Source organism: Metarhizium acridum, assembly GCF_019434415.1.
Source record: "Metarhizium acridum strain ARSEF 324 chromosome Unknown scaffold_141, whole genome shotgun sequence".
Lineage (NCBI taxonomy): Eukaryota > Fungi > Ascomycota > Sordariomycetes > Hypocreales > Clavicipitaceae > Metarhizium > Metarhizium acridum.
In genome coordinates this window covers 2472846-2492083 of record NW_027094020.1, presented here as the reverse complement: position 1 = coordinate 2492083, position 19238 = coordinate 2472846, and the positions used below count along the sequence as shown (strand labels likewise).

The window sequence follows — 19238 nt, the reverse complement described above, 5'->3', positions numbered from 1 at the left end:
GGCTATGAGATGGTGCGTTGGAGAGGAATGGGTGTTGAAGCTCTCACCAGCCGTCTGGGGTACCGAGTTATTCCAAGAAGTCGCAAAGCCGTCCACGAAGCTGGGCAGCCAAAGTGCCGGGTGGGTCCGCGCATGCACCACCACCAACCACCAAGCCCGTCGTCTAATACTACCGCCGACGCCGACGCGACAATACCGAACCTAAGCCAAACACTCCATGTTATTTATTACAAAGCCGCGGGGAAGCTCATCTTCAGCTTGGAGAGTTGGATTGCGTCTGACTACTATGTAAAAATTACACTCATGGCTACCGAATGCCCGTACCAATAACCTATAAATCCTTCAAAACCCGTGCCTGTCGCTTTAAATGCAATGCCCTGATACACCAAACTTAACCTCGCTTTTGTAATATTCACGGTACCCGTATAATGACTTTCCATGCCAATGCGCCAGCTTCCCGAATTGCACAAGCCAAACAACTCCTCTTTCGTCTGCTAATAACCGCATTCCAGCCCCTCTGCGCGCACATCGCTCTCACCATAATCTCCATATCGGAACCAAACTGTCTCTTTTGAGACTCCAAATGCATTCTGGCCGCCGCAGAGAAGCTGCCTTTTCGATCAACGATCGGTGACGACGATGGCTTCATGATCTCTGCCAAGGCTGGCGACTTTGGTTGCTCCGCAAATCCGGTAATGCAGTCAATGACAAGCACTCGGTTCGACCCTGCTTTGCCAAAATGAGGATCAAGGAGAAATTCCGATAGCGTCGTGCGTGGCTTCTTGATCAGTTCGGAAATGTGTATCACTGTAAACTCGTAAAACTTGTGCAAAGGGTGTCCTGGTGCGAGTTAGACAGATGCACCACATACCGTTGCACACTGGTCGTAGGAGGACACGAGAGCCTTACCAGTTCTGAATGAGGCCCTCGAACTATTAGCCATCATATCTCCCAACCCTTCCATTTGCTTCATCGTCGGGCTTGATACAGGCGACCTCACAACCCTCACTCTCTGTGATGGAGCACAGGGATGCGCCGTGACAAAGTTGACATCGTATGTCAGCGGATACTGGTACTCCTCCTCCTTGCTTCCGCCAATAGATACAAAGAACTTGCACCCTGCGGGGTATGAAATCAATTCGGGACATTTGGTACAATGCTCAACAGTCGGCGTTGGCACCATCTCTGACAGAGGGGTAGCCGCTACAGGCTCGGGAGACGAGGTGAGGACCAAAGATAAGAGCTCGACATAAACCGTGGGAGGCGGTGTAGTGTATTTGTTTTCATGTGGGATTATGAAGTCCGCGGCTTGAACGGAATTCTCCTTGCCATTGCCCAAAATGGATGATTCGCGTTCGATCTTTTTCTTGCCCCAAAGCCTGGCCTTTTTCCCAAGCTGGGCAATATCGTCTAATATACATCATCGGTCAGCGAGGCATACACAGTGGCACATCGAGTCAACTCACCAGCGACATCTTCAACCTCTATGGTCAGCCAGCCATCCTCCACACCTTCTGGGAGGACGTCCGTTGAAACCCAGCCCATGCATTCTGCTGCCCCCTTGCCCGCTGCGAGCACACGTCCAACAATGCAACTTGTGCTCCAAAAACTCTTGCCCGAGTATACGAAGCCTCCAGACAAATTCGCAAAGGGGCCGAGCTTTGCCATTGCCTCGGTGTCGTTCTCCAAAAGCGTGGCCATGAGATAGTGACAAAGGGAATCGCCGGGAATGATCAAGCCAAACACGTATGACTTGGTCAGCCAGCCAGATTCATGAAGGGCAGCAGCCAACCTTCGTCGTTGGGCTTGTGCACGACCCTTGTGTTTGCCATGGTTACATGTAATGTCCCAAGCACCAAAATTTGATGAGTGTGTCGATAGTATGGACAGTGAGCTGGTCCTCCGCCCAGGAGTTTCCTCGATTGCATTCTGTGCGTTTTCTGAAATTTTGGTCTCGTACCTGTCTATTCCTGGCCACATCAAGTTCCTGGCAAAGTGAGTCAGGCCCTCAACCTGACGTTCGCCATTGCGCCCCTTTATAGTGTAGTGGTAAGGCAGTGACGCGATCTTTTTGTGATATCGGTTTGTGACTCTACTGGCCAGCGCCCCGAGCCAGCTGCTCCCACGCCGCGGGGCTGGAGGCCGCACAGGCAAAGGGTCGTCCTCTTTGACAATTTCAATATTGTCGAGCCAACTCCGAGCCAAGAGTAAGGACCATTTGACAGTTTGAGATGCTGCTCGTTCAAAATGGACGACATCTATGGGCCTAATTCCAGCCACACCGTATTCGATCCCTTCTGTGACGGCATCCAGTCTGATGAGAAGCTCCGTTGCAAGCAAAATTTGCATGAAAAGCCAGTACTTTTCCTCAGCACGCTCCTTGGCATCATCGGTATCATGAATTGCTGTGTCGTCGTCCAGCTCGTCGCCATCGTTTTCCCCCCATAGCACCTGGCCCAAGCGAATTCTCCATTCGACGCGAGAAAAGTCTATCCAAACATTGGCAACGCCGAGGCATTTTAGCAAGGCCCGAATTTGATTGTTAAGGCCGTAGTGGTCTGCCTGGTCAGTAACGGCGCTGGTTGGCCTCATGAAATTGTGGAAGAGGTCCTTGTACGTTTCCGCACAAGTTCTCGACTTCAGGTCGTTGTGCCGGTAGATGTCGCTATTTCGCCTGAGTCGATCCAGGACTTCCGGCTCTGGTATACGACGCAGCATTCCGCTGTGCGACAGCATGTGAGCTCTGGCCTCCACAATCACCTTGGCTTTGGTGCCGAGGCTTTCGAAACCGAACTGCTCCTCCTCAAGGGAATCGCCCGCCGGAAGTTCAAGAGCTGCCTGATAACCCATGGTTCCCTTTTCCAGTCCCTGCATGCTCATCATATTCGGCCGCTCTCGACACTTGACATGGAAGTGGGCCTTGTGGTTCTCCTGTGCCTGCCTCTTGGCGACGGCATCATATTCTGCATCCCTGGTCAAGTGTGGCCAGGCCGTCATGGCACCCCAGGCCTTGTCCTCGATTTGAACATGATCTGTCAAGTCTCTGATTTCAAGCTCTTCGTCAAACAGAAATGCGATGCTAGGATGGGGAGCGCCATAGAAGTGGCTCTCATTCCGCGCGAAGAATTGCGGTGCTCCAGAGAAGAGTTTCTCAATGTCTTCCTCAGTCAAGGTTGTCGACATTGTGCTGTTGAGCGTCACCGCGGGATCTTGCCTCGTGAGCCATGAAAGTGCCTAGAGAGACTGGGGCATTGGCACTCGCGCGCACCATCAATACGGAGATGCGGTGTGTGCCGCCAGCTGGGTGTCCGGGTTGAGCAATGGGAGGCCAGAAGGTAATGCGTGCGGATAATTCGTGACTTGAATGGACGAGACTGGGTAGCGATGGCACACGATTGATCCTTGGTCACCGGCGACAGGAATTCGTGAATGACAGATGCCGTTGTTCGAAGCCAAAAACCAATGCACAGAAGGATCCTTGACCCTATCTTCTCGCAGCTCGCATAAGCAGGCAGAAAAACTCGGAAAGCAATGGACACCCTGGCGCAGGAAGACGTTCAGGTCGGGAGTGCGAGGAGCGCTTCTCCAGACGCCCACTCGTGGTTTCGTGCTTGAGTGAGTGGCGTGACCTTTTGATTGCTCTGGTTGACTTGCAAGCGTCGCAAGATGCTCGGCATGGACTGGGGTGCAAGTGTCGCAAGGAGCTTGAAGCAAGTGAGTAATGGCTCAATGTGCCCGTTACAAAAATAAACAGATTGCAGAGGCCGTTGATCTCGTGCCGCAAGGAATTGATGAGTGGGCGGGCAGTTGAGGGAGGTCGACGAATGTTGATCTCGTGCTGGGTTCTGAATGCAGATGGTTCAGGCCCTGGTCCCCTATTCTTGCTTTCCCCGCAATCTACAAAAGCAGGCGCGGCTTGGGAGGCTCTAGTTCGTTGAACCAGTTGACACTTCAGGTGTCAGATCCCCCAGCCCTCGTCCCAATTGCGCCAATCGCCCGGACTGGCATCTGCATATGGCATCTGCATCTGGCATAGGGCCATCTGGAGTTGAGTGTTTTAGGCGTGCGTCGCCTCAGATAACCGCTGACAAACTGCCGCCGGCCGGCCTCAGAATGCACATCATGCAGCTACATGTATGTACGTACCAAGGCATGTAGCTTGTGTTAGGATCCACCTCCTAAATAACAGAGCTGGACAGTAGGTGCTGCTCGGGGGATGCAAAATAATACGTAAAACAATAGCATCTGAAAACGCCACCGAATTAGTCATTATGACGAAATGTGCGCAGAGTTCCAACACTTCACGCCGCAGCTACGGGTCAGCCAGACATCACCAATTCACCAACGCAAACCACTCGAGCTTCAGGCAGCACTTGGGCAGTCCATAGTTCAATATTGCCATGCAAGATCAGTTGCTAACTACATGTACGACCTCTATGGGGTATCATTCATCCTGTACGCCGTGTCAATCCTTTGCGGCAAAGCAGTCATATCAATGCGCCAACTCGTCAAAATCATGCATATCCCCGGCATAGTCATTATTCAAACCCTCCTTTTCATCGATCATGTCTGGATGGTAGCATCATGTACAAAATTCCAGAAAATTTGCTGCTTCTCAAGCAGATGGCGTGTCGTGAATAACGGTGAGAACGTATTTGGCATCGGGGACGATGACAATCTCCTGCTTCTTCGTTCGTAATCTAAGCAGTCGCATTTCATCCTGTTCTGAAGTTAGCCAAGAATTCGGTCTGCGTCCAGAATTGGTAGAGCAACCTCTGCATCCACCTCCTGCACCAAATTACCAGACGTTCTGACAAAGTTCCAAATCATCGCCGCGAAATCCTCAACCCCTTGAGATTCACTCGCTTCCGCTGCAGGGGCCTCGTTGGAGAACGAAGCTGATGTTGCAGCATCTCGAGCCTTTGCTGTTCGAAGAGCCGACAGTTCGCCGCTGGTCTTTAGAATCGCGCCGCTTGTTCTGTCAAGAACAATGCTCGCCCGGACGCCCGGTTTTTTAGATAGTCGCCCAAGCTTCTCTTCGAGAGCATCGTGACCGTTGGGCTAAAACTACCGTTAGCATCGTTCGTGATTCTAACAAAATTACTCCTTTAAAAATTGCACCTACCGTCGGAGAGTCTGTCATTGTCATTGTAGAGGCACCTGAAATCAGACCCTGTCTTGACAAAGAGATTGGCGCGTTTCCAGCCTGGGAGGTCCCATCAGTCAATATCGCCAGACTATGGCCGATGTGGGGAACTCCTTGGCTGGCGACAACAGTGACGGACTTCTGCCGAAACACACCGCCAAAATTTGACGGACCCCACGACAGAACCCACTGCTGACATCGTACGAATAGCATCTGTGACCAAAATTGATAGATAGTCTATTGCAACGAGAATTGGCTGTCGCATTAATTAAGAAAACAAAAAGCCTTTATAATTATCTGAACCGCTGTCAGAATGGGTTCTAGTGCCAAGAAGAAGAAGGAGAAGCAGAAAGACTTCCAGGTATGAAAATCTCACTGGTCGTGATAACCAAAAGAATAGTTGACTAAAGAGAAGACAAAATAGAAACCCAAACATAAGGTTGGGAAGACGAAGCCAAAGGCTTCAAATTTTACAGACACGAGCTTCAAGTCCAAAGGTTTGACAACGCCCCGGGCACTGAAGTTGACAAGCCGCTGATCATTGAGGAAAGCCATTCTGGTGGGACAGCAATCCTTATCGACGGATGCACCAGACTACGTCCAACAATTCAAGCACAGTTTGTCTTTAGCGTCCTCGTCGAGATCAGATAAACAACGCCGGGAAGCCTTGGCTTTTTTGACGACCCAACTATCTGCCGACCAGCCATCCAATCCCGTTGGCACCATTGCGCTACTGAATAAACTTCTTCCCCTGGTGTCCGACAGCTCTACCCCAGTGCGGGCTCAGCTTTTAAAATTACTTCAGACTCTTCCAAGAGACGAGATCAAGCATGGCACGGAGCACGCATCAATGTACATACGGGCAGGAATGACGCATTTGTCCGCCGATATAAGTAACGACTCGCTGGCCGTGATGGAATGGCTACTCGAGGTAGCTGGTCCCGAGCTGGTCAACTGTCCAGGTGGATGGGTTAAGACTCTTGGTACATTTTGTGCAATGATGGGCTGGGCTGTATCTTCTTCTAATGGGGGTTGGACTTCGGCCACACGCACGTCAATGAAAGCCAAGGACGCTCAAACCCTTGCCAAACAGATCACAGCACTGTCTCGGTTTCTCCAAGCTGGATTCGCGGATGAATCATCTCAAGTGGAGAGCTCTTCTCAATACTGGGATACTCTGTACAGAGTACCTCTTGCGCCGAATTCCTTTGAATATGTCAATCTCTCTGGCGCTCGTCGTGATGAAGAAGGCGAGATGTATTCAAATCGAGCGGCCCGACAAGAAATATTCTGCAAGAGATTTCTTGATGCTATTAACAAGGGCCTTGATAAGGCCAAGAAAGAAGGAGGTGCCACTGGTCGTGCTGCCTCTTTAATGGAGCAGATTTTGAAAGACGGCCTGGCCGATTTTGAGCCTTTAGCTGCAATGGATACACAAGATCTGCTCGATTTATGGTGAGGGACGTTGGTGGTCATTTCATACTCCAGCACACGAGTTTGTCTCGTGACGGCAGAGACTGACGTGGGACGAAACGCAGTCCAGCCCATCCCGTCATCACTACGACACCTGCAGCAAATATGTGTGCTCCACAATTAAGTGGCTAGCCCACTTAGTTGTCAACGGGTATCTGTCAATTGGGTTCTCGTCACCATGTGTGCTACACGTGCCGGCGCGTGGCCAGTTCTGCACATGTGGCCCGCGTGTGGCATAAGTCAAGGGCGATAAGACAACAGATACCGCTTGCACGGCATGAGTTTGCCTCTGAGCAACGGTTATCCGCGGAGACATAAAATAGAAAAGCAAAACCACTGGGTTCGCCGAATGGACGAGTTGCACTCTGACTAGCCATCCAGTTGGCATAAAGTCAAATAATATGAATAAAATAATCTATGCACGACCAGAAGGAGCTCTCCGCTTGCTTCTCAGGTAACGTAAATATATCGCATATTAATCACACCAAGAATTGTAAAGGGTCAGAACGCCCCAGCAAGTGAGCGCGCCAGGTGTTTTTTAAACGCATTAAATTTAACTTGAGCACAAAGTCGCAGTGCCGACAATTGTGAGCCAGCTTTTGCAATAAACCAGCCCGGGGTCCTGCTCGAAAGCGTAAAGTGCAGAAGCTGCCATAGTTTCGCTCGCACATCGAGGCAGCTGGCAAGCTCTCCAACAGCTGTAAGTGTTTACATATAAACCTTCCTCCCCTTCCTCCTCCCCTTCCTTCCTTCCTTTCTTCCACACTTCTTCTCATGCTTCCCGCCTTCTTGTAGGTAACGAGAAGCTTTGACCTGATCAATCACATAAGTGCTCCTTCACTTGTTCGTTTCCTCATTCATTGAGACCGTTGCGGTTCGTAGCAAGGTGAGAAACTACTCTGTTTACTTTGCTTTTCTACACCTGCGTTTTGATGTGTCTGCTGAGCCCATGCGAGCTCCAGCAGCTTCTCACGCTTCTTCTGCTAAACAACAGACTGGAACCACTCCAGAAGCTGGGTTTTATCGAGCACGCAGAGGCTGAAAACTGACTCAACTCCTAGAACTCGCCTACTGCAAGTGGAAACCATGGCAAGCCAGGTCAAGCCTGATCCTGCAGCCCCAGGTGCCTGGGTTGAGCCCCAAAGGATTGACTACTCGGCCCTGAATGGCAATGACAGCCAAGAAGTCGAGAATTTCGATGGGTCTGCGCCGATTTATCAGTGGAACGACGAATTCGGGGATGTAGGGCCGAAGTACGAGGCCTTGGAGCTGGAGCTCTTCGGTGACCCGGAGACTCGTCACGACCGCGCGGGATTGGACTTCTCCAAGTAAGTTTTCCACACTATTGGCTCAAATTTATCTAACGTCGCCAGAATTGAAAAGATCAGCGTCGAACAGGAAGGACCTGTCAGGATCCAGCCACTTCGCACCTTCAAGGACGCTGCGTTGCACCCTGTCATGGCGGAGAACATCAAATTGATGGGATACGACGCTCCTACGCCTATCCAGAAATACACTATCCCATCGATGCTTCAGGGTCACGATGTGATCGGCATTGCTCAAACAGGTATGAAATAAACCACTCAACATACGATTATCTCCATCGACTCAAACGAGTTATTAACGATGCCGCCATTTGCAGGATCCGGCAAGACAGCTGCATACTTGATTCCCATTCTGAGCAAGCTCATGGGCAAGGCCAAAAAGTTGGCCGCTCCTCGCCCGAACCCGGCCACCTACCGTGAGGGCATTGATGCCGTCACCGCAGAGCCATTGGTTTTGGTGGTCGCACCAACCCGAGAGCTAGCTGTGCAAATCTTCAACGAAGCTCGAAAATTCTGCTACCGCTCCATGCTACGTCCCTGTGTCGTGTATGGTGGCCTGCCTATGGGTCAGCAGATAAGTTTGTTGAGCAAGGGATGTGACATTCTCGTTGGCACGCCTGGGCGGTTGGTTGATTTCATATCCCGTCCGCACATTTTGACTCTTCGTCGCCTTAAATATATGATTATCGATGAAGCTGACGAAATGCTGGATTCTGACTGGAATGATGAATTAAGCATGATCCTCACGGGAGGAGGTAGGTGTGATTTCTTCCTTATTTATAACCGAGAAGACAGACTGACATTACATATGCAGAACAAGATGAGGGCAACATCAAGTACGGTCTTTTCTCAGCCACATTTCCCAAGGCTGCTCGTGACCTTGCCAAGGATCACTTGTCGGCGGCTCATGTCCGATTTCGAGTTGGCAGAGCCGGCAGTACGACGGAAAACATTAAGCAGGTGATACTCGCCACAGAGCGAGAGGAGAAGCGCGATACCCTTCTCCGCCTTCTTAATCAAATGACCGGTGTGAGAACCATCATCTTTGCAAATAGCCGCAGAGAAGTGGACAACTTGGATGATTTCTTGTACAACATGGGGCTCCCGGTCACCTCCATGCACTCTGAACGAACTCAGAAGGAACGTGAAGCCGCACTGCGTTCTTTCCGTGCTGGCCAGGCGCCGATTCTTATTGCCACTGGAGTGACTGCTCGTGGTATTGATGTCCGTAACGTCATGCATGTCATCAATTATGACCTCCCGACCATGGAACATGGTGGAATCGAGGAGTACACGCATCGAATTGGTAAGTTAGCTATTGGGAAACTGAAATGATGTTCTAACCGTCCTTCCAGGTCGAACTGGACGTATTGGCCACCGAGGGTTGGCCACGCCCTTCTTCGATCCTGTGAATGATGATTCCATGGCTAGCGTTCTCACTAGGACCCTCCTTGAAACAAAGCAGGAGATCCCAGAGTTTCTGCAGATGCATGTTCCAGAAGGGGACGCGGCGATTCATCTTCGCTTTGAGACGGAGTCTGACTATGACCCTGCCGAAGCACAAGGCCAAGGGCAAGCCAATGGTACCTCGGGCAACGACTCTTGGGGAGGAGGGCAAGCAGAGGATACAAATGGTACTAGTTCTGGATGGGGCCATTTTAACACCGACGCTGCGAATTCTTTGGCTCCAGCCAACAACGGCTGGGGAGGCGAGGTTGCTCCAACTGCTCCGGCTGCTACAACCAATGGTTTGGGGGGCAATGCTGCTCCAACTGCTCCGGCTGCTACAACCAATGGCTGGGGAGGTGAGGCTGTCGCAACTGCTCCCGTTCCTACCAATAACGGTTGGGGAGCTGATGCTCAAACTGTGCCTGTTGGTTGGTAACCCTCAAAGGGCAATCATGTTGCCGGTCTTACGTTATGGTATGACATGTCTTTGATGCAGATATCGAGAATTGAGACGGTGTGGTTGTGATTTTACGCAAGGTCATACACAGGCACACCTTTGCCCATAGTAACAACAGGTCTCAGATAGTTAGTTGCAGAGTGAATGCTAGTCAATGCTTTTGTTTCGCGAATTCAACAAATATGTGACTAGGCGGGCTGATGTCGTGCCCTCGTAGGAACTCCCAGCTCGAGAAGTTTGGCTTTCAACCTCCAACGGGCATTGAAAGAGCGCCGCCGTCTTTTGCAATTCCGGAGAATACACTAGTTGGTGATGATTAATAAAGGCCTTGATATATACAAAGCAAGTTTAGAAGATGATGTACAATGGTGGCAGGGTTACATATTTCCCAGTATCTTCCCCAAACCCTTTATTTTTCTCGGTCCGTCTCCATAACCAACCTCTACAACCCCTTGGGTGAATGCCCAGCCCTTTTTCTGACTAGGCACAGGATACTGCACGGGGGGGGGAATGCCCGTCCGAATACCCATCCACCAAAAGCGATCCTCGCAGACGCTCTTGACATTACACAGGCCCCTGAGCCCTTCCTCACCTGCGAATCGGCCGTACCCAGAGCCAGCAACTCCACCAAAGGGAAGTTGGACGGCATAGTAAGCGGCAAAGTCGTTGACGGCAACCATGCCTGCCTTGAGGCCACGGACAATGGGGCCCATGGCGGGATCGCGTTCAGAGCCGTGAACGGAAGCGCCGAGGCCGAAGTTGGGTGCGTTTGCGACGGCGAGCATGTCCTCTGCCGAGGAGGACTTGGCTCTCAACATGGTCAAAACGGGGGCGAAGCACTCATGCTGGGCGATGCGCATGTCGGTGGTGACGTCCACGAGGAGTGTGGGCTGGAAGTAGTGCCCGCTGGGGTAATCGGGGTGGTCGTACCGCTTGCCGCCGGCGAGGAGCCGGGCCCCTTGCGAGACGGCCTCGGCGATGAGCTCCTCCAGCCTGTCGAACGAGGCGTCCGATATCATGGCGCCGACGTCGGCGTCGGGGCCGAGGCGGAGGGCCCTGACGCGGGGCGCCAACATGTCGACGAGCCTGTCGTAGACGCGGCCTGCCGCGATGACGCGCTCGATGCCGATGCAGTTCTGGCCGGCGGCCTGGAAGGTGCCCCTCAGGACGACCTCTGCTATCCGCGCGAGGTCCCTGGCGGCCGAGTCGAGCACGACGAAGGGGTCCTTGCCGCCCAGCTCGGCCACGACGGGCGTCAGGCTCCTCGCCGCGCTGGCGGCGACGTGGTGCGCGACCGATTGCGAGCCGATGAAGGTGACGTGGCTTATGCCCGGGTGCGAGGTCAGGTGCCCTGCGGTCTGGGGCCAGCAGGCGACGGTCTGGACGAGGCCGGCGTCGTGGCCGTGGGCGGCCAGCGCCCCGCGGGCAATCTCTGCGAAGTGGGCGCTCGACCAGGCCGTTTGCTCCGAGACCTTGACGACGATGCCGTTGCCGGCGAACAGGGCGCTGATGACGGGGCCCATCATGTTGTGGAAGGGGTAGTTCCAGGACACGAGCGCCGAGACCACCCCCAGCGGCTCGTAGTGGACCGTGTTGCGCTTATACGCCATGAGGAGGTTCGTGGGCCGTCGCGAGGGCCTCAGGGCCTTCTCGCCGTGCAGCAGCGTCCACTGGATCCTCTCGACCGTGACGAGGATCTCGCCCAGCTGCGCGTCGACCATGGTCTTGCCGCTGTCGAGGCCTGCGACTCTGCAAATGTCCTCGGCGTTGTCCAGGACGTACTGCATGAGGGAGCGGAGGACGGCCCTGCGCTCGCGGAACGACGTCTGTCGCCATGTCCTCTGGGCGGCCGACGCGGCGGCGACGGCGCGGTCGATTCCGTCTGGCGTGGAGGGGTTGACGAGGCCGAGGAATTGGCCCGTGGCAGGGGCGTAGCATTGGATGGCCGAGGTCCCGGGGATTCTGATGCTGGTTTGCTCAACCGTCGTCCTGGTCTCGGGGAGTTTGGCGGGAGGCACGCGGTATCGAATGGGTCGGGGGGTCGAGTTGGCGTGGGCGCGGACGAGGAGGCGCGTTACGATGGAGGAGATGAGGATGGCGGTTATGGCGCACCCGATCTGGAGGGTTGTTGTTCTGTGAATGTCGGGTACAGTTAGCAATTGCGTCGGAAGAAAGAGCAGCACGGGAGCCTTGGAGAGGTCCGTACGAAACGTCAAGTCTCTCAGTCGTGTAGTCGCTGAAGTCGTGCCACCGCGACGCCAGCCGCTCCAGGAAGAGGGCCTCCATTGGTTCAAGGCGCTCGAAAAGTATTCCCGAGATGCAACGGCACGGCTCTTCTGTCGGTTTCTCAGCAGCCACGACGACTTCAAAAGCTGGTGTTTGCACAATGGCATATCAGGCTTAGATTGTCGACCTGGCTTGGGAGTGGGATTGACAGGTGGGAAGTTCGACCACCAAGAGGAGCTCATGTGGGGCCGACTGACTTGAAGACTTGGCGACTTTTACTCCGAAATCTACTAGGTACCTAGTAGGTACCTAGGTAGATAGCGGCACTAATGCTCCAGTACTTGCGTACTTAAGTATGCAGTCTGTAGAGCTGCAATGTTCCAGTGCGTTGCGAGCAAATGGCTCATTTTCTTGCCAAGAGCTACCTACAGCTGATGCCGCAGGTTGTCCAGGTTGAAACAAGCAGCTAAGCGTGCATGTTGCCTTGCTCACCCGTTACAGTCACATCGCCACGTCAACCGTTAGCTATGCTTAATATTTATACTTCTTTTCATCTCCAAAAGAAAAAGATACAATATTCACATGTGCAGCATACCATATCCAGGGTTCCTTCGGGTTGCCACCTCCTTTATGGTAGCATAAACACCCTTCCATAATTCTCTATATCGCACCTCCACTGCCTCTTAAGAGTGCATCAAGACAAGTGTCGAACAAAGCCATGCAAAGGCAAAATACAAGGAAAACAATGATACTACAGGCGGAACGGAGTCCCCACTCACCCTCCCTTCCTTCTTGCCCATCTCTCGCGTAAGAATAAAAAAAAGTAAAAAATTCTAGGTGTACCGGGGCAAGAAAAATATATAGTGAAACGCAAGAAACAATCAGGATTGTCGTGCTCCAGCCCGCAGAACGCCTTGCAAAGATGAATTTGTTCCCAAGCAGGTAAGACAGTGCAGTGAGAAATCTCTTTTGTTGTGCCGCCAATTATCGCTTTTCCTCTTGGTCGGATGTCGGTGATGTAAACGCGGTGATGTGTGAATGGTTGTCGTCAATGGACTGTGGAAAAGCATTAAAAGAAAAGTCAAGTGAGTGTCAGAAACTCATAGATCGCTCATGCAGATCATTAAAACGCATGGATGACGACGGCCCTGCGGTGTTTCGTGTTCTAACAGGTATATAATGGATTCTCTCGGCACACACCCTGGCAAGCATGCGGGAGGGGGGTATCACGCAGAAGTCGACGGCAGTCGGGATAATATACAATAACTGTTCAGGGATATGGTCGTCGCCGACCAATTTCGAAAGACACCTAAACGTTTGCACTCTTGGTCAAGGACAGTCCACGAAGTCTTGCCTTGAACCGGCCGCCCTGGGGTTGCTGAGAGTGTGATTGGCTCGATTCAATCCGTGATAGTCGAGCTGCCGAAGTAAAATCATTACTCGCCTCAAAGCTAGGTCGGACGCGATCCATTGACATGCGCATTCGGTCATAAGACGGTCTCGCACGTTCTATTGAAGGACGACCCGCAGCAGGGATGTCGAGCGACATGCGGTTCGCTGTGTAGTTTGTCGAATCGCTGCCATTCTGCGTTCGATTGTGGGTTGTGGTCCGTGTGGCCGTCGACGGCGGGTATATCGGTCGCAGGTCTTCGTCCACGCTGCCATATGCCATGTGCTTTGCTTTCTTCGGGCTCTCGGACCCTGATCTCCCACTAGAGCTCTTTTCACTGTCGGCTTCTCCTGCAGCACCTTTATCAAGATGAGCAAACAGGCCAGCGCGCTCCTGCTCCCTGATGATATCGACGTCGTACGGCCAGTAGACCTTCTGGAGTGCCTTGATAGCGAATCGGGGAAAGAGACAAATAACAGGAACAAGGAAGAAAACCGCCCAGAAAGTTGCTTCTCCATAGACCTGAGCGGCGGTGTGGTAGAAAAAGCCGGATGAGGTGAATGAGGTGTAGATGCCTGTCCAAAAAAAGATGAAAACATCACTGATAGCCACAATGAGAAGCATCAACCAGTCCCAGCGATACGTATTGATCAAAATGTAGCCATTGATGGCTAAGATGGCTGGATGGGCAACGTATGCACCGAATCGAAGCCTGTCCTCGAGGCCGAGTCCATTGAAAGTTACTGATTTAGCAGGGATAAAGAGTAGGTAAGGAATGAAGAAAACCATGACAGACTGGTAAATACCATCAATCATGTAGAGCCTGTGTAGTTGGTTGTCTGTTAGTACTCGGGTCCCCCACGCTAATAGTCTCTTTTCAAGGGCACGTCCAACTTACCAGAACTTCTTTTGTGTCCACTCCAGGCGCTCAATACCGCGGCGATAGAGTTCAGGCACAGCAAGGGAAACCTTATCGGATACATCCTGGTCGAGGACCCCCATGATAGCAACAGGTACGGATGTGAAGAACAGGTTGAACATGAGAATATATGTATAGTCGAATAGATATGTCATGTCGTAATCGCAAAAGGCCTCGTACCAAAAAATGGCAAACGTCCAAACCATGTTTTTGTAGAAGAAATTGCTGATACTCTCTGCCAGCCTTCGGTAAGACCATCGACCGTGCACAAGGACTAGTCTCTGGAGGAAACGGAACTGCGCAATAGCATAATCAGAAGACATGGCGGCCTGTCGGCCTTCCAAACCAGCAATACCAACGCCAACGTCGGCTTCCTGAATCATGGCTACATCATTCGCACCATCGCCAATGGACAGGGTCATAACATCCAATCCATTCTTGACCATGGCAACAACGGCAGCCTTCTGGGCAGGGCTGACGCGGCAGCACAATACTGACCGACACTGCTTGCACAGCAACAAGAACTTCTGTTTTAAATTGTCGTGGAGTGCCCAACGCAGCGTAAAACCATCTATAACAACCCCGTGGGTTGGGCCAGGTGGTTCATGGCTCTTCCGGGCCAAAGCAAGATCTTCATCACTTCCCGTTATGCCAAACACCTGAAGGTATTGATCAAGTTGCTTTTCAACATTCCTGAGGAAGGTATCATCCGCGGTCTCCCCACTCTCGTCTTCTTCAACTTTCAGGTGAATAAGCTCCATGTCGTTGTTGAGTAAATTGCAGGAAAAGCCAATGTTGATAGCCGTCTCAACTTTATCGCCAGTCAGAACCCAGAGCTTAATACCAGCCTTGGCAAGCAGGGCAATAGTATCGGGCACGCCGTCCTGGAGACGATCCTCAATAGCAGTACCACCGAGAAGGTAGAGTTCTTGTTCAATCATGTCAGCTACGTTTTCCAGCTTCTCTTCGCGGTTTTCCAGAGCCGATGCGGCTGCATCATGCTCCTTCTTCCAGTGGCGGTATTCCTCCTCAGTCAGGTCTCTACGAGCAATGCAGAGCGTACGAAGACCTTCGCGAGCAAACATTTCAAGATGCTCGGCAGTATCGCGTCGAAGTTGCTGCTGCTCGCCTCGCTTTAAACGAGCATATATCACCGAATCGGCCCCCTTGCAAATCAGAATGATTCGGCCATCAGGCATTCTGACAATGGAGCTCATTCGCTTTCGGCTAGAGTTGAATTCGATGGTATTGAGGATCGGGTAGTGGCGTTCTTCGCCCATGACGTTGAGGTTGATGCCGTCGCCTGAGTGGCCCAAAACGGTGAATCCCATATCACGAGCTGTGGCTACCAAAGCCTCCTCATCGGGTGATTGGGCCTTGAATGTCATTTTAGGGGGATCACCTGGAACCTTCTCTGCAATGACTGTGTGGCAAAGAGCCAATGCCAGCATGAACTCTTCGATAGCTGATTGCTGTTCTTGGCCGTGCTCTCCAGCCAGGTCGGAGACGAAATCGGGAGCAATGAACGTGAGAGCATCATCGTGCAGATATGGGTTGTCGTTGATCTTGCGAAGGCCTTCAAGGGCTTGTACTTTGGCCTCAGCGATCTCAGCCTGTATGCGAGCCCCCTCCTTTTCCACATCCACACCCATTCGCTTTTGCATACCGGCCTGTGCCTCGGTGTATGCTTCGCCATAGGGTTGTCCATTGATCGTCGCCTTCTTGAACTCCATGACGTTTTGGGTAAGCGTGCCAGTCTTGTCTGAAAAGATATACTCAATCTGGCCCACGTCGTCGGAGATGTTCCAGGATTTCGGGATGCAAGGTTGGTCGATGGGTGCGTAGTACATTTCGACATCGCTGAAGATGAAAATAGCCTGAAGGGTCCTCACGATTTCCAGTGTGATGTATAGGGAGATAGGAACCAAGTTCTGGAACAGAATAATGGCAGCCCAAAAGGTGATGAAACCACTCATAGGGGCGCTTCCACCAATGGACTCAAACTCAAAGAAATGGAGAGAAGCATCGGTCTTGGCCCAAGCAACACCATTCACGATGGCGGCGAGAAGGCACATGATGAGAAGAATTCCAAAGTTGCAGATGACGTTGAAGTTCATCTCTCTGGCAATTCTAGCGCGCTTGCTTGGCGTAATACCGGCATTCATCATAATTCGCGTGTCATGGCCCGTAAAAACAACAACACCAAGAATCCATTCAGTATTGCGCAAGTTACAGCCTCGAAGCAGAAGATTGTCAATGGTAATAGGCTCAGTCATGTCCTCGGGGTCATCATCCGGATATCCCGGAACGACCTGCTGCCAGTGAATAGCTCCATTATACTTGTAGAGATTAGGGTGGGGAGCTTCACTCTCAATCTTGAACTCCGCGCGCTCGGCGTCACGGGCATGCCTAATCGATCGGCCACAACGAAGAGCTTGTCGGACCTTCAGGTTAGTCTCGCCATCCAAGTTCTTGGTCTCGACGTAACAGGCTCCGTCCGGATCGGACGTGGACAAGATGATGACATCGGCGGGCAATTCGTCGTCGTTGTAAATACGCACGAAATCACCAACTTGGAGACCTTTCCAAGTATCCTTCTTGAAACGCGCGCCCTTGGATGGCTTCATGTAACTTAATCAGGTCGGATTTCATGTCCTGAATAGCAGCGGCACGCTTTGCATCCTCTTCGTCAGGAAATCTAATGTGGGGAACTCCATTTGCAGGCGTCGGGGACGGTACTGGTGTCATCTGAATCTCTTCCTGGGCATCAACAAACGATTCCCGGTTGCCGAAAGGGGAGGCGATGGAATCGCGAATTGACCTCCGTGTCCGAACCGTTTCTATGGAGGGTCGGCCCTCCTCTTCCATTTCGGGATTTCGTTTGCGTTCCTTTCGCTCAGCCCGCAGCTTCCTGGCCTTCTTGGACCATAAGCTCTCAATGGCGTGCCAGATAGACCCGAAGAACCGCGAGTTGGCCTTTTTGAATTGTCGCCACGTTGATACATTGTCTTCTTGCACATTGACGTTGTTCCAGTTGTGCAGTTTATGGACAGAGGCATTATTGAGCTCGATGTCCAAAATGGTCCTCCGGTAGTCTTCTATAGCGTCTTTCGCTGCCGTGAGGACAATAATGACAATCAAGGGAACGGCGTTCAGCCCCGGATTGACACCACCAAAAATGGGGAAAATCTACAGAAGAAAGTTATTAGCACACCCGTCGATTCCGAGAAGCGTGGTCAAGGATCAAGTAAATAAGAGGCACAAAGGGTAGGGCTTCAGATACGTACGACAAGAATAACCAAGAACAAGAAGAAGATGTTGGCCACATTGTGAAACTGAAACCACAAATTCTTGGGAACAAAAGACAGCGGCGTGTATTTTGCTGTGCGGATCTTGTTTCTGGGAAAGGAATGTATGGGATGGCCATCGTCGAGCATGTCTTCAGGGAGAGGCAGGTTGAAGTACAGCGTACGGGTCGAATCCTCCTCATCAGACTCGTCGTCTGCCTCATCTTGCGGGTTGTCATTGTGATGTTCGCTTTCGCCGCCGTTACTGATGGGGTTCGCGGTTTTCGAATGGCGCGCCGTTTCCATCGCCTCCGGTAACGCTTTTCTCGGATTGAGTTCGCTTGTGCATGCGGTTAAGGAGAGATAGCCGCTTGGTGTGGCTGCTTTTGACCGTCATCTTGCGGGTCGCCCATCGTGCTCTCTGTGTCTGCACCTTTGATAACATGGCATCCGGGCCAGGCTCTGGACTCGTAGGGGGGCTCATGATCAGTGTGAAGTTGCGGGCGAATGCCCGTTCAACTCGGGAACGCCAGCCAGTATGCGGATCGTGGGGGGCGTAAGAGAAATCGTGAGGGCGAGTTAGAGTACAGGACCTTGAGCGCGACCGACGCGAAATAAGGCCACAACGGGTGCAACTGCAAAGAAGAGAAGCAGCACCGGAATTCGAACGGCCGAGTGCCGACTTGACGGATTCAAGGGCGGCGTCGACGTCGTGAGGAGGAGAGGTCTGGTTGTTGGAGTAAAAGTGCCAACTACTCCGTAGAGAGTTTAGAGTGCAAGGTGGCGAGGCGGGAACGAAGGGAAACGGGCAGTCCGCAATTTCGGGCCCGTGAACATGCAGTCAAGTCTACTGGCACTGGGTGTTAACTGGCGCAGCCTGGCTGTTGGCACGGGGAGGGTCCCCTGGCGGCAGGTATTGCACTAGTTGACTCTATCTGTCAGCGATCTAATTGTATTGTTATTGGGACGGTGTCTGGTGCGCCTGGTCTTTCAAACTCGGTGCACCGTTGACTCCAGCGTGTCCGGACTTTACGGCACTGCCAACTTGGGACCATGAGGGTGGGTTTCCAAGTACCGCAATACATGCTTCAGAGCACCACAAACACAGAAACCATGCCGGCTTTTCATGGAGAATCGAGTATCTAGTACCTGGATCCGAGCACGTCGGTACGTAGACCTCAGGGACCACGTAGTCTTCATCTAGTGCGCTGCAGCCCCTGTTGCCTCTATTGTAATGCTTGTTCAGCGCCCGTTCAGTAACTCCAACATCTCATAAAGTGCGGTCAATTGATCCGGCACGGCTTGACTATTGAATCAACTGACACTGAGGTGCTGAGACTATCTGCATATATGCCTGGGACATATCTAAATGTCCGTGTCCTTCGTGCTCAAGTACGGAGTTCCAGTTGACTCGCATCCGTCCCGTATCCCCAGCACTGCTGCGAGGTGCAGTATGTTCGATGTTTGACGTTGACGGGCTGGAGCGCCGCCACGGCACCTGTCAGCCCCAGCCCTGCTTGGTAGTATGGAAGAGATGGGCGGCATGGCAAGGGGGATGGGTGCCAC

General features: G+C 52.2%; 8 protein-coding genes across 11 annotated transcripts; 4 read left to right on the top strand and 4 right to left on the bottom strand.

Moving 5' to 3' along the window:
• Positions 1 to 61: 61 nt before the first annotated feature.
• On the bottom strand, positions 62 to 3810 carry J3458_009404 (uncharacterized protein). 3 transcript variants are annotated; one of them, XM_066119763.1, is made up of 3 exons: positions 1467 to 3810; positions 910 to 1410; positions 62 to 840 (listed from the first exon to the last, which is right to left on the bottom strand). In XM_066119763.1, the coding sequence occupies exons 1-3, from the start codon at positions 3181 to 3183 to the stop codon at positions 413 to 415; spliced, it is 2646 nt and encodes an 881-aa protein (XP_065975559.1). In that variant the 5' UTR covers positions 3184 to 3810; the 3' UTR covers positions 62 to 412. The 3 variants fall into 3 exon arrangements, with proteins under 3 accessions (XP_065975559.1, XP_065975561.1, XP_065975560.1); XM_066119765.1 differs by having other exon boundaries at positions 910 to 3810; XM_066119764.1 differs by having other exon boundaries at positions 62 to 1410.
• A 561-nt stretch (positions 3811 to 4371) lies between these two features.
• J3458_009403 (uncharacterized protein) lies at positions 4372 to 5223 on the bottom strand. Its single transcript, XM_007809001.2, has 3 exons — positions 5126 to 5223; positions 4774 to 5061; positions 4372 to 4720 (listed from the first exon to the last, which is right to left on the bottom strand). The coding sequence occupies exons 1-3, from the start codon at positions 5147 to 5149 to the stop codon at positions 4616 to 4618; spliced, it is 417 nt and encodes a 138-aa protein (XP_007807192.2). The 5' UTR covers positions 5150 to 5223; the 3' UTR covers positions 4372 to 4615.
• Positions 5224 to 5358: 135 nt separating this feature from the next.
• Positions 5359 to 7232, top strand: IPI1 (rRNA processing protein). Its single transcript, XM_066119762.1, has 3 exons — positions 5359 to 5507; positions 5571 to 5643; positions 5698 to 7232. Exons 1-3 carry the CDS (start codon positions 5460 to 5462, stop codon positions 6603 to 6605), a joined length of 1029 nt encoding a protein of 342 aa, XP_065975558.1. The 5' UTR covers positions 5359 to 5459; the 3' UTR covers positions 6606 to 7232.
• Positions 7233 to 7705: 473 nt separating this feature from the next.
• Positions 7706 to 7951, top strand: J3458_009401 (uncharacterized protein; the record flags this gene model as incomplete). The annotated part of the gene is made up of 1 exon (XM_066119761.1): positions 7706 to 7951. One exon carries the CDS (start codon positions 7706 to 7708, stop codon positions 7949 to 7951), a length of 246 nt encoding a protein of 81 aa, XP_065975557.1.
• A 126-nt stretch (positions 7952 to 8077) lies between these two features.
• On the top strand, positions 8078 to 9279 carry J3458_009400 (uncharacterized protein; the record flags this gene model as incomplete). The annotated part of the gene is made up of 3 exons (XM_007809003.2): positions 8078 to 8186; positions 8262 to 8699; positions 8759 to 9279. The coding sequence occupies 3 exons, from the start codon at positions 8078 to 8080 to the stop codon at positions 9277 to 9279; spliced, it is 1068 nt and encodes a 355-aa protein (XP_007807194.2).
• Positions 9280 to 9367: 88 nt separating this feature from the next.
• Positions 9368 to 9829, top strand: J3458_009399 (uncharacterized protein; the record flags this gene model as incomplete). The annotated part of the gene is made up of 1 exon (XM_066119760.1): positions 9368 to 9829. One exon carries the CDS (start codon positions 9368 to 9370, stop codon positions 9827 to 9829), a length of 462 nt encoding a protein of 153 aa, XP_065975556.1.
• A 166-nt stretch (positions 9830 to 9995) lies between these two features.
• Positions 9996 to 12292, bottom strand: MSC7 (Meiotic Sister-Chromatid recombination aldehyde dehydrogenase). Its single transcript, XM_066119759.1, has 2 exons — positions 12057 to 12292; positions 9996 to 11983 (listed from the first exon to the last, which is right to left on the bottom strand). Exons 1-2 carry the CDS (start codon positions 12134 to 12136, stop codon positions 10228 to 10230), a joined length of 1836 nt encoding a protein of 611 aa, XP_065975555.1. The 5' UTR covers positions 12137 to 12292; the 3' UTR covers positions 9996 to 10227.
• A 306-nt stretch (positions 12293 to 12598) lies between these two features.
• On the bottom strand, positions 12599 to 18452 carry DNF1 (phospholipid transporting ATPase). Of its 2 annotated transcripts, XM_007809005.2 has the most exons (3): positions 17673 to 18452; positions 14365 to 17574; positions 12599 to 14289 (listed from the first exon to the last, which is right to left on the bottom strand). In XM_007809005.2, exons 2-3 carry the CDS (start codon positions 17010 to 17012, stop codon positions 13386 to 13388), a joined length of 3552 nt encoding a protein of 1183 aa, XP_007807196.2. In that variant the 5' UTR covers positions 17013 to 17574; positions 17673 to 18452; the 3' UTR covers positions 12599 to 13385. The 2 variants fall into 2 exon arrangements, with proteins under 2 accessions (XP_007807196.2, XP_065975554.1); XM_066119758.1 differs by having other exon boundaries at positions 12601 to 17574; positions 17673 to 18450.
• Positions 18453 to 19238: the final 786 nt, after the last annotated feature.

Excerpts from the sequence above, each read along its gene's own strand:
- J3458_009404 (XM_066119763.1), bottom strand. The coding sequence starts at position 3,183 with ATGTCGACAACCTTGACTGAGGAAGACATTGAGAAACTCTTCTCTGGA. Across the intron at positions 1,411-1,466 it reads AGAGGTTGAAGATGTCGCTG|ACGATATTGCCCAGCTTGGG; the intron begins GTGAGTTGACTC and ends GATGTATATTAG. Across the intron at positions 841-909 it reads GAGGGCCTCATTCAGAACTG|GACACCCTTTGCACAAGTTT; the intron begins GTAAGGCTCTCG and ends AACTCGCACCAG.
- J3458_009403 (XM_007809001.2), bottom strand. The coding sequence starts at position 5,149 with ATGACAATGACAGACTCTCCGACG. Across the intron at positions 5,062-5,125 it reads CAATGACAGACTCTCCGACG|CCCAACGGTCACGATGCTCT; the intron begins GTAGGTGCAATT and ends CGGTAGTTTTAG. Across the intron at positions 4,721-4,773 it reads TGCAGGAGGTGGATGCAGAG|GATGAAATGCGACTGCTTAG; the intron begins GTTGCTCTACCA and ends ACTTCAGAACAG.
- IPI1 (XM_066119762.1), top strand. The coding sequence starts at position 5,460 with ATGGGTTCTAGTGCCAAGAAGAAGAAGGAGAAGCAGAAAGACTTCCAG. Across the intron at positions 5,508-5,570 it reads AGAAGCAGAAAGACTTCCAG|AAACCCAAACATAAGGTTGG; the intron begins GTATGAAAATCT and ends AAGACAAAATAG. Across the intron at positions 5,644-5,697 it reads CACGAGCTTCAAGTCCAAAG|CCATTCTGGTGGGACAGCAA; the intron begins GTTTGACAACGC and ends CATTGAGGAAAG.
- MSC7 (XM_066119759.1), bottom strand. The coding sequence starts at position 12,136 with ATGGAGGCCCTCTTCCTGGAGCGGCTGGCGTCGCGGTGGCACGACTTC. Across the intron at positions 11,984-12,056 it reads ACTGAGAGACTTGACGTTTC|AACAACAACCCTCCAGATCG; the intron begins GTACGGACCTCT and ends CGACATTCACAG.
- DNF1 (XM_007809005.2), bottom strand. The coding sequence starts at position 17,012 with ATGAAGCCATCCAAGGGCGCGCGTTTCAAGAAGGATACTTGGAAAGGT. Across the intron at positions 14,290-14,364 it reads TGGACACAAAAGAAGTTCTG|GCTCTACATGATTGATGGTA; the intron begins GTAAGTTGGACG and ends CCAACTACACAG.